Consider the following 12,617-nt stretch of genomic DNA (forward strand, 5'->3'; position numbering starts at 1 on the left):
TGTATCTTCCATAGTCTGCTTTATTGCTGATTGTCCTATTTGGGTTATCAGAGCCATAGGAATCGAATGTTTCCCCAGAAACCTGATGTAACCTGATCACATCAGTGTGAACGTCATCGATGTGAATTTCAGATGATGCGCAAGTGTGAGAGAATTTGTGTCTCTTTGCTGTCTTCCAGATAACATTATCGGGCAAGTGTTGGAGACTCTGAAAACGGAAGAAGTCCCTTTCCTCGCCATCCTCACTGCATCTCGGCCGTCCAGGGTAAGCTCCCATAACAAAACCTGGGAGCAGGAGGAGGCCATTCTCTGCCTCTCGAATGCTGCTATCCCATTCGATAATATTGTGTCTGATCTGAACGGGACCTCAACTCCACTTCACTGTCCGTCCGTCCATGTCGTCGTCCCCCCCAAAAACCCTCTACCCCCCTCGTCAATCAGAAATCTGTCTAACTCGGCCTTGAATGTATTCAATGAGCAGCCCCCACTGCTGTTTTGGGGGGGTGGAATTCTTCTCTCCTTATCTCCCCTTATTCTCAAACTGTTTTCCCCCAGTTCATGATTCCTCTCCCCCGTAGAATCTAATATGTTGCAATAAGGTCACCTCTAATTCTTCTGAACTCCGATGGGTACAGGGCCCCGACCTGCTCAACCCTTTCCTCATCAGGCAAACCCCCTTCATCCCAACATTTGGACTAATGAACCTTCCCTGAACAGCCTCCAAAATGAGGACATCCCTTCCTTAAGTAAGGGTAAGGAGGCCAAAACTCTATGCAGTACTCCAGCTGCGGAAACGCCAACACCCTATACAGTTGGAGCGAAGCTTCCCGACCTCTACACTCCATCCCCACCCCCGGTCCCCATGTCAGCTGTTGATTGATTGGCACTTTGCTGAGCAGGTCTCTCATCCTCTCCACAGATTGTCCGGGAAGGTCCCATCATCTCGCTGGGTCCCAGTAGGCAGCTCCTAGCCGAGGAGGAGAAAGAAAAGGAGCCCTACCCTCCGCTGGCCTACAACCACACCGCTGGATCTCCCTGCATCCTGTTCTGGGCAGCCAGGATCCTGCTCTCCAATGGGGACAAGGTCGTGGACCTGACCAATCGCACCTTTGGCGACGGCGCCACAGTCAATATCGGCACCTCCACCTGCTCCAACCATACGACGAAGTAGGTTAATGCCCTGAAACTGCTCGCTTGCCAGAACTTTCACCCAACCACAGCCCACCTCCGGGAGTCTGAGCCCATTCGGTTAACCCCCACCAGCCTTCTCGAGCCTGTTACACAGGAACAGGAGGAGGCCCATTCAGCCTCTCGAGCCTGTTACACAGGAACAGGAGGAGGCCCATTCAGCCCCTCGAGCCTGTTACAGAGGAACAGGAGGAGGCCCATTCAGCCCCTCTCGAGCCTGTTACAGAGGAACAGGAGGAGGCCCATTCAGCCCCCCCTCGAGCCTGTTACAGAGGAACAGGAGGAGGCCCATTCAGCCCCACTCGAGCCTGTTACACAGGAACAGGAGGAGGCCATTCAGCCCCTCTCGAGCCTGTTACACAGGAACAGGAGGAGGCCATTCAGTCTCTCTCGAGCCTGTTACACAGGAACAGGAGGAGGCCCATTCAGCCCCCCTCAAGCCTGTTACAGAGGAACAGGAGGAGGCCCATTCAGCCCCTCTCGAGCCTGTTACACAGGAACAGGAGGAGGCCCATTCAGCTTCTCTTGAGCCTGTTGCACAGGAACAGGAGGAGGCCATTCAGTCTCTCTCGAGCCTGTTACAGAGGAACAGGAGGAGGCCCATTCAGCCCCTCTCGAGCCTGTTACAGAGGAACAGGAGGAGGCCCATTCAGCCCCTCTCGAGCCTGTTACACAGGAACAGGAGGAGGCCCATTCAGCCCCTCTCGAGCCTGTTACACAGGAACAGGAGGAGGCCCATTCAGCCCCCCTCGAGCCTGTTACACAGGAACAGGAGGAGGCCCATTCAGCCCCTCTCCAGCCTGTTACACAGGAACAGGAGGAGGCCCATTCAGTCTCTCTCTCTCTCTCTCTCTCTCTCCTCTCTCTCTCTCTCTCTCTCTCTCTCTCTCTCTCTCTCTCTCTCTCTCTCTCTCTCTCTCTCTCTCGAGCCTGTTACACAGGAACAGGAGGAGGCCCATTCAGTCTCTCTCTCGAGCCTGTTACAGAGGAACAGGAGGAGGCCCATTCAGCCCCTCTCGAGCCTGTTACAGAGGAACAGGAGGAGGCCCATTCAGCCCCTCTTGAGCCTGTTACACAGGAACAGGAGGAGGCCCATTCAGCCCCCCTCGAGCCTGTTACACAGGAACAGGAGGAGGCCCATTCAGTCTCTCTCTCTCGAACCTGTTACACAGGAACAGGAAGAGGCCCATTCAGCCTCTCGAGCCTGTTACACAGGAACGGGGGGGGGGGGCCCATTCAGCCCCCCTCTCGAGTCTGTTACACAGGAACAGGAGGAGGCCCATTCAGCCCCTCTCCAGCCTGTTACACAGGAACAGGAGGAGGCCCATTCAGCCCCCCTCTCGAGCCTGTTACACAGGAACAGGAGGAGGCCCATTCAGCCTCTCGAGCCTGTTACACAGGAACAGGAGGAGGCCCATTCAGTCTCTCTCTCTCTCTCTCTCTCTCTCGAGCCTGTTACACAGGAACAGGAGGAGGCCTCATTCAGCCCCTCTTGAGACTTTCACAGTCTTCCTCAGAACTAATTGTGAGAGGAGATCAAAATAACATGGGCTTCGGTGAGTCAATGATGGAGGAGATGGTGGTGGAACGTGTGGGGAAGGGATGGAGACGGTGGGGAGAGGGCAGGGCAGGGAAAAATATGGGGGGAAGAGCGTCTCTGTAATGTGAATGTTGGGTTTGTCTGCAGCGGCGAGATGGGGCACTGGTTGGTTGATTTTTAAGAGGGTCTGGCCATGTTGGAAATACACCGGTGTATTTGTTAGTGGGGATTAGTTTGTTGGCTTTGTGTCTGTTCAGGCGGCAACTGAGTGTCGTTTGGGGGCTGAAATGTTTTGGCTGTTGGGAGCGCCATCCTTGCCTACCCAGACCCCCTTTCACATCACACCAGAAAATAGTTTACAATTGACCTCTAAACAATGGCAATCGATAGTGAATACAGTAACCCTTAACTGCTATCTTTATTCCCACTAAAACAACAAGAGAAAACCCTTGCACAGTCTCGGGCTCGCTATCAGAAGGCGAGGTTGCATGTGACTGCGCCACCTTCTGCAGTGCAGTGGCCGCTCTGCTGCCCCCCCCCCCCCCCCCCCCCCCCCCCCCTGGCCCATCCCCACCAGGGCTAGAACGTCAGAGGGTTTCGGTCCTCAGCTTTTGGAGGGAGGGGGGTCCAGGTTGGAGGTGGGTTTTGACACTGGTTGTGTTGCTGTTTTCTAACTGGCTTCTTTCATTCCCCCATTAGCCTCGCTCTTGAGTACAGCAATGTGGAGTCTCTGGGTGCCTTGAGAATTATGTAAGTGTTTCACCACCGAGGTCATCTAACCTGATTCCCAGCCTGCGACAGCCAACGTTCTCCCCCTCCCCAATACCTCGCCGCCGTGCCGAGATTTGTTTGTACTCGCAGCTCGAATAATCCCTGCACGTTATTACGGTCCCCGACAAGACCCCAACAGTGGCTCGGGCACTGGACAGAACCCCCAATGTTTTATTTTAATTTTGTAAGACTGAGGAGCCAGGATTTCAGGAAGAAATAGGGATATGGTTTATTAAAACAAACTTTCTTACAAACACAGCATTAAAAGTCCAAAGATGTGCAGGTTAGGTGGATTGGCCATGATAGTGTCCAAAATTGCCCTTAAGTGTTGGGTGGGGGTACTGGGTTATGGGGATAGGGTGGAGGTGTTGACCGTGGGTAGGGTGCTCTTTCCAAGAGCCGGTGCAGACTCGATGGGCCGAATGGCCTCCTTCTGCACTGTAAATTCTAGGAAAATATCTTCAACATCACGCCAGAAAATGGTTTACAATTGACCCCTAAACAATGCCAATCAATATAGCGAATACAGTAATCTTTAACTGCTATCTTTATTCCCACTAAAACAACAAGAGAAAACCCATCTCTGCTCTCAATCCACTGTTCAGATACCATTAGCACATAGGAATACCTGCTGTATTGAGAGAGATCTTGTGCCACTGCGCCAAAGAAAAGATCTGACTCCTGTCAGAACCATGCAGAAACTTTGGCTGTTTTTCTTCAGAAGCTGCTCTGCTCACCTTCTAATCAGACCAGTCTGAGAGGCTGCTAATACATCTACAGACATAGCTTAACCCTGCCCTCTCCCCACCCTCTCCATCCCTTCCTTTAGCTTAACTACAGAGAGCAAACTGCTTGACCTCTGCTGACCGCTCCATCTAAAGCTCCGCTGACCTACTTTTCCTGCAAAATGCTTGATACTTTAGCCCCACCCAGTAACAACATCACTCTACAGAGCTGAAATACTCTTAGACCATAAGACATAGCAGCAGAATTGGGCCACTCGGCCCATCGGGTCTGCTCCGCCATTCAATCATGACTGATATCTTTCTCATCCCCATTCTCCTGCTTTCTCCCCATAACGCCTGATCCCCTTATTAATCAAGAACCTATCTATCTCTGTCTGAAAGACACTCAGTGATTTGGCCTCCACAGCCTTCGGCGGCAAAGAGTTCCACAGATTCACCACCCTCTGGCTGAAGAAATTCCTCCTCCTCTGTTTTAAAGGATCATCCCTTTAGTCTGAGATGGTGTCCTCTGCTTCCAGTTTTTCCTACAAATGGAAGCATCCTCTCCACGCCCACTCGATCCAGGCCTCGTAGTATCCTGTAAGTTTCAATAAGATCCCCCCCCTTCATCCGTCTAAACTCCGAATATAGACCCAGGGTCCTCAACCGTTCCTCATATGACAAGCTCTTCATTCCAGGGATCATTCTTGTGAACCTCCTCTGGACACTTTCCAAGGCCAGCACATCCTTCCTTAGATACGGGGCCCAAAACTGCTCACAATACTCCAAATGAGGTCTGGCCAGAGACTTGTACAGCCTCAGAAGTACATCCCAGGTCTTGTATTCTAGCCCTCTCGACATGAATGCTAAAATTGCATTTGCCTTCCTAACTGCCGACTGAACCTGCACGTTAACCTGAAGAGAATCATGAACAAGGACTCCCAAGTCCCTTTGTGCTTCTGCTTTCATAAGCACCTTCCCAGTTAGAAAATAGTCGATGCCTAAATTCCTCCTTCCAAAGTGCATAACCTCACACTTTTCCACATTGTATCCCATCTGCCACTTCATTGCCCGCTCTCCTAGCCTGTCCAAATCCTTCTGCAGCCCTCCTGCTTCCTCAATGCTACCTGTCCCTCTTCAGATCTTTATATCATCTGCAAACTTATCAACGGTGCCTTCAGTTCCTTCTTCCAGATCATTAATGTATATTGTGGAAAGTTGTGGTCCCAGCACAGACCCCTGAGGCACACCACTAGTCACCGGCTGCCATCCTGAAAGAGACTCCTTTATCCCCACTTTCTGCCAGTCAGCCAATCCTCTAACCATGCCAGGATCTTGCCCTTTGGGCAGCATGGTGGTTGGCACTTGGCTTCACAATGCCAGGGTCCCAGGTTCAATTCCCGGCTTGGGTCACTGTCTGTGCGGAGTCTGCACGTCCTCCCCATGTGTGCGTGGGTTTCCTCCGGGTGCTCCGGTTTCCTCCCACAGCCCAAAGATGTGCAGGTTAGGTGGATTGGCCATGATAAATTGCCCTTAGTGTCCAAAAAGTTTAGGAGGGGTTATTGGCTTAGGGGGATAAGGTGGAAGTGAGGGCTTAAGTGGGTCGGTGCAGACTCGATGGGCTGAATGGCCGCCTCCTGCACTGTATGTTCTATGTTAACACCATGGGCTCTTTATTTAAGTCTCCTATGCGGCACCTTGTCAATGGCCTTCTGGAAATCTAAATAAATCACTTCCACTGGTTCTCCTTTGTCTAACTTCCTTGTTACTTCCTCAAAGAACTCTAACAGATTTGCCAGACATGACCTCCCTTTGACAAAGCCGTGCTGACTCAGTCCAATTTTACCATGCAGTCCCAAGTACTCTGCGATCTCATCTTTAATAACAGACTCTCAAATCTTCCCAATGACCGACGTCAGGCTAACCGGCCTATAATTTCCTGTCTTCTGCCTCCCTCCCTTCTTAAACAGTGGCGTTACATTAGCCACCTTCCAGTCCTCTGGGACCCTTCCTGCCTCCAGTGATTCCTGAAAGATCATCACCAATGCCTCCACAATCTCCTCAGCTATTAGAATCCTGGGGTGTAGTCCATCTTGTCCAGGTGACTTATCCACCTTCAGACCTTTCAGTTTCCCCAGAACCTTCTCCTTAGTAATGGTCACTGCACTCACCTCTGCCCCCTGGTTCTCCTGGAGTTCTGGCATCTCACTGCTGTCTTCCACTGTGAAGACTGATGCAAAGTAATAATTCAGTTCCTCTGCCATTTCTGTTTCCTATTATTACTTCTTCAGCCACATTTTCCAGTGATCCAATATATATTTTTACCTCTCTCTTAGCTTTTATATATTGAAAAAACTCTTCCTATCTTCTTTTATATTACTAGCTAGCTTGCACTCATATTGCATCTTCTCCCCCTTTATTGCTTTTTTTAGTTGTCCTCTGCTCGCTTTTAAAGACTTCCCAATCCTCTAGTTTCCCACTAATCCTCGCCACTTTGTATGCTTTTTCTTTAGCCTTTATGCTGGCTTTGACTTCCCTCGTCAGCCATGGATGCCTTGTCCTGCCCTTAGCATGTTTCCTCCTCCTTGGGATGAATTTCTGTCGTGCCTCCTGAATAACCCCCAAAAACTCCTGCCGTTGCTGTTCCACTGTCTTCCCTGCTAGGTTCCTTTTCAACTCTGGCCAGCTCCCCTTTCACTGAGATCATGTCTAAACTGTGACACAACTCTAGCTCCCCCCCCCCCCCCCCCCCCCCCCCCCCCCCCCACCCACTCTCCCATGTCCCCCGTATCCCCACCTAACCGGCATTTCTTTGGACACTACCGGACAATGATCGCAGCTAATCCACCCAACCTTCACGTGTATGGACTGTGGGAAGAAACCAGAGCACGCAGACACGGGGAGAAAGTGAAAACTCCACAGAGAGTCACCTGAGGCAGGAACCGAACCGCGTCGCTAACGCTGTGAGGCAGTCGTGCTAATCCGTGCCACTCAATGCTGCATTGCTCATGCTGTTGCCATGGAGAATCTGAACCAATTTGCCAACCAATTAGCCAGCTGTTCTCGTGCGGTAGAAATTGTTGCTTCCTGTGAAATTTGGCATTCTGGCATTTGTCCTGATTTTAAAAAAAACTCCATCTTTCTTCCCACCACAGATTCCGAATGTCCAGGCAGCTGTACAAGGTGTCCGCCAAGTACTGGTTCACCCTGGACCAGGTGGAGATCTACTCCAATGGGGAGCGCATCTCATTCAACGTTACCCAGGTCTATGCCCCGGCCATTTACTCCTATCACTGCAAACGTGTGGCCCAGGACTACGTGTCCAGCTCCATCCTCCCATGGTCCAGCAGCACCAGCTCCTGGGTGGTCATCTTCGAAGACTTTCAGGTACAGTCAACAATACATTGCCCTCCCCCAATTTTAACCCCCCCTCCCAGATTCCAGTCAGTAACTCACTCCCGGGTATCCGTTATTCTATATATAAACCACCCTGAACCCCTCGATTAGATTCCAGTCTGTAACTCACTCCTGGGTATCTGTTATTCTATATATAAACCATCCCGAACCCCTCGATTAGATTCCAGTCTGTAACTCACTCCTGGGTATCTGTTATTCTATATATAAACCATCCCAAACCCCTCGATTAGATTCCAGTCTGTAACTCACTCCCGGGTATCTGTTATTCTATATATAAACCATCCCGAACCCCTCGATTAGATTCCAGTCTGTAACTCACTCCTGGGTATCTGTTATTCTATATATAAACCATCCCGAACCCCTCGATTAGATTCCAGTCTGTAACTCACTCCCGGGTATCTGTTATTCTATATATAAACCATCCCGAACCCCTCGATTAGAATCCAGTCTGTAACTCACTCCTGGATATCTGAAATTCTATATATAAAGCACTCTGCACTAGTCAAAAGGCGCTAATAGTTGTTAGAATGTTAACTTATTGGTTTCCTCATTTGAGGCTAAATATGTTGCTGCTGTTGTATTTCCCCACCCACCCCCCATAACCTCTGCAGATCCAAGGCTTTGGTGTCAATGGGATGAGGTTCTCGTACGCCAGCGACTGTGCCAGTTTCTTCACGCCTGCCATCTGGATGGGGCTTCTCACCACCCTCCTCATGGTCTTCATCCTCACCTACGGACTCCATATGATCACCAGCCTGAAGACCATGGACCGCTTCGACGACCCCAAGGGCCCCTCCATCTCCGTGCCGCAGACTGAGTGATCGTGATCCACCCCGCGCGCGCGGACACACACCGCCACACTCTCCCCTGAGGTCTTCTGCCCTCACCCCCTCCGGCCTTCCCGTGCCAGCCGGGCACCTGGCGCGCGTCAATGACTTTAATTTAACTCTGTACTTAATCATGAGTGCCCTCTTACTTGCGCGCACATTCTCTCTCCTCAAACCCCTGCCCCCTGTATTTATGGGGCTCCTGTGTTCCCAGTCAGGAAACCCACCCCACATAACGTTTGTATATATTCCACTCTCTGCCTCCCTGTTCCTGTCTCAACTTATTCCCCAAGCAATCTGGCCAGTTGGTTTGCACAATCTGTCTCACCGGGGAGCGGTAACTGTGGTTTTCATTACGCACACTTTCTTTAAATGCATGAATAGACAGACCCCTGATTGGGTTGATCTAAGGATTACCAGTGTGATTACTTGCTTAACATGCTCTGCTGCTTTGGCGAGGGAAGGTCGCAATTGGACTCTAGCTGCCCCTTGGGGTTCGAGATGTTGCAATTGGACTCTAGGTGCTCCTTGGGGCTTGAGATGTTGTAATTGGACTCTAGCTGCTCCTTGGGGCTTGAGATGTTTCAATTGGACTCTAGCTGCTCCTTGGGGCTTGAGATGTTTCAATTGGACTCTAGCTATCCCTTGGGGTTTGAGGTGTCGGAATTGGACTCTACCTGCGCCTTGGGGTTTGAGATGTTGCAATTGAACTCTAGCTGTCCTTCAATCCTGCCAAGTGAGGAATTGGAACGCATTAAAGTTGGGAACACGTTTTAGAAACACCAAGGTACATCATCGTCATGCTCCCTCCGACCCCTGTGCTCCCTCGTCCCTTCAGCAGAGAGACAGTTGATGTCAGCAGGAGGCTGTTCTGCCACTCAGCGAGGCTGCTGCTGGCCTGATAGAATTGGGAAGATGCTTTAAGTGAGCTCGACCGGACTTCAGAGTTCACCCCTCGACAAACAATCCTCTGCTCCATGCCTCCCTCGATGAAATGGTTGGCACAGACCCAAGGCAACACTGAGACTACTGTCTCCTCCCAGGGGGACCAGGGCTTAACCTCTCAGGGCGGGCCATTACAACAAGAGCCATCAACCTGAAAAAACAGGACCTGCTCAATTGCTGAGGGACCTCGAAAATGGGGCGGTTGGCCCCACCTCCAGAAGCCAGTCAGCTGGAGTTCAATTGCAGGAACCTCAAACCCAGGGGACAGCTAGAGTTCAATTGCTCCGATCACCACCACCCTCTTCAGGGCTGTGATCCCAAACAACTGCTCCTCACTGTTCCACTGTCTGATTTCCCATCAGACAGGAGTGCATCGTATGTTTCTATCTCCAGCTTGCTGTCCGTACACTGGGTGGGAGGGAGTGAGTGGCCATTCGGTCAATAGAATTGTGTTTCAGATATTGTAATATTTAATGAATGTGTATATTTTGTTGGCACTTTTTAATGTGTGCTTTGAGAAAGAAAGGCCAAGTTGTGAACTCTTCCAGCCGGTCTGTTGGAGGGATATTCTGTAAATTGTTGGAAGGGGTGAGAGGTGAGTGCCATATAGCGGGGTCTGAGCGATGGGAGCCCGGGTCTGCGTATGACCCTCCGAGGGGCATGTTCTTTTGCTGAGGTGCTGCATTCCCAACTTTGCTTATGTGTTGGCCAGCATTGGTTTTGTGTTTTGTTTTGAAGTGTTAATAGGTACCTGTTGCTTTATAAACTCTCTGTAAAAACTCAATGAACCAGTAAATATTGGCCGTCCTCTCTCCCCAAGAGTAAATGAGCCTGGTGTTTTATTTTGTGTTTGTGCTTAATTCTGAAATCGCTGTTCATTGCACACACTGTCCCCATCAAACACTCCCAGGACAGGTACAGCACGGGGTTAGATACAGAGTAAAGCTCCCTCTACACTGTCCCCATCAAACACTCCCAGGACAGGTACAGCACGGGGCTAAACACAGAGTAAAGCCCCCTCTACACTGTCCCCAGCAAACACTCCCAGGGCAGGTATAGCACGGGGTTAGGTACAGAGTAAAGCCCCCTCTACACTGTCCCCATCAAATACTCCCAGGGCAGGTACAGCACAGGGTTAGATACAGAGTAAAGCTCCCTCTGCACTGTCCCCATCAAACACTCCCAGGACAGGTACAGCACGGGGTTAGATACAGAGTAAAGCTCCCTCTACACTGTCCCCATCAAACACTCCCAGGACAGGTACAGCACGGGGTTAGATACAGAGTAAAGCTCCCCCGACACTGTCCCCATCAAACACTCCCAGGACAGGTACAGCACGGGGCTAAATACAGAGTAAAGCCCCCTCTACACTGTCCCCATCAAACACTCCCAGGACAGGTACAGCACGGGGTTGGATACTGTTATGGGCCAGGGTTTAGAGAACCCCAAAGTGCATCATGGGGTTCACCTGACCCACAACTTTTACTAGATTGTGGTATGGGGAGCACACGGCCCACTCTACAGGTGTGGTACAGCAGAAATGGAAAAGTATTTTTTAAAGCAAAACAATGTTTATTCTATGAACTCAAATTAACCTTTTTAAAACATACAGTGAACATCTTAGCAACCATTAATTCAAATACAACCCCCAAAGATTTCTTCACCAAGTAACCCTGTATACTGTCCTTGTAACATACTAAATACATAACAAATCTTCAAACAGGTTTACGTTCAATGATGAGACCTTTTACAATTCTGATTTCACCAAATGATCCATAGATAGTCTTTTGATGGCAGCGACCAGCATTGCAGCTCTTTGTTTAAACTTCAGATGCAGCTCACAAAAACACAGGCACACCCAAGATTTTTCTCAAACTGAAACTAAAAAGCAGAAGTAAAGCTCAGCTCCACCCACATGCTAACATCACCCCAGTAACATGAGCAGCTGCATTTCTTAAAGGTACATTTCTTATAAACCGATTTCTTAAAGGTACCCTCACATGACAATACAGAGTAAAGCTCCCTCTACGCTGTCCCCATCAAACACTCCCAGGACAGGTACAGCACAGGGTTAGATACGGAGTAAAGCTCCCTCTACACTGTCCCCATCAAACCCTCCTAGGACAGGGACAGCTCTGTGCTGATGTATCGCTCACGCCCTACTCCAATTCCCCCATATCCTTCTGTTCAGTTCTCCTTTGTGTCTATCCCCCTTTGGGGAACGAGTCCCTCCTGTACTCTTCTCTTTTCTTTCCCCCACCCCCCAATCCCGCTCCCACACCGTGATTGGATTCATTTGTGACCGTATTGATGACTCCCTAGTTCAGAACTCCGGCACCTTCACACAAGAAAACGTCCCTATACAGACCCTATCGCTCCTCCAACGGTGCAGTGCCCCCTCAGCACGGACCTTCGGTCGAAGTACTCCTTCAGTGCAGACCCTCCAATGGTGTGCTTCCTCAGCACGGACCCTCGGGCGAGGCACTCCTTCAGTGCCGACCCTCCAATGGTGTGGAGCTTCCTCAGCACGGACCCTCGGGCGAAGCACTCCTTCAGTGCGGACCCTCCAATGGTGTGGAGCTTCCTCAGCACGGACCCTCGGGAGAAGCACTCCTTCAGTGCCGACCCTCCAATGGTGTGCTTCCTCAACACGGACTCTGGGGATATTGGTTTTGGTTTCGAAGGCCTGAGTCACCAGTTTGGGGGCTAAAGCCCTCGATGCTCAATCTGAGGCCGGTCACATTCTGGGTATAACATTCGAGCAGACACAAAATCCCCCAAGATCGCCCTGGACAAATATGGAGTGGTGAGCATAAGACGTAGGAGCAGAATTAGGCCACTTGGCCCATCGCATCTGCTCCGCCATTCACTCATGGCTGATATGTTTCTCATCCTCATTCTCCTGCCTTCTCCCCATAACCCCTGATCCCCTTATTGATCAGAAATCTATCTATCTCTGTCTCGAAGACACTCAATGATTTGGCCTCCGCAGCCTTCTGCGGCAAAGAGTTCCACAGATTCACCCCCCCCCCCCCCCCCCCCCCCTCGAAAGGGTCGTCCCTTTGGTCTGAGATGGTGTCCTCTGCTTCCAGTTTTTCCTACAAGTGGGAACATCCTCTCCACGTCCACTCTATCCAGGCCTCGCAGTATCCTGTAAGTTTCAATAAGATCCCCCCTCCTCCTTCTAAACTCCCAACAAGTACA

General features: G+C 50.6%; 1 protein-coding gene across 1 annotated transcript in view; it reads left to right on the forward strand.

Moving 5' to 3' along the window:
- atp6ap1a (ATPase H+ transporting accessory protein 1a) overlaps window positions 1-10,239 on the forward strand; it is a 23,214-nt gene extending 12,975 nt beyond the window's left edge. The window contains exons 2-6 of the mRNA XM_038782564.1: window positions 145-265; window positions 920-1,167; window positions 3,428-3,478; window positions 7,380-7,611; window positions 8,253-10,239. Of these exons, the coding sequence (XP_038638492.1) occupies window positions 145-265; window positions 920-1,167; window positions 3,428-3,478; window positions 7,380-7,611; window positions 8,253-8,462 (862 nt within the window). The 3' untranslated portion in view covers window positions 8,463-10,239. The remainder of the gene's footprint in view (window positions 1-144; window positions 266-919; window positions 1,168-3,427; window positions 3,479-7,379; window positions 7,612-8,252) is intronic.
- Window positions 10,240-12,617: the final 2,378 nt, after the last annotated feature.

The sequence above is a fragment of the Scyliorhinus canicula genome, chromosome 21, assembly GCF_902713615.1.
Source record: "Scyliorhinus canicula chromosome 21, sScyCan1.1, whole genome shotgun sequence".
Classification (NCBI taxonomy): Eukaryota; Metazoa; Chordata; class Chondrichthyes; order Carcharhiniformes; family Scyliorhinidae; genus Scyliorhinus; species Scyliorhinus canicula.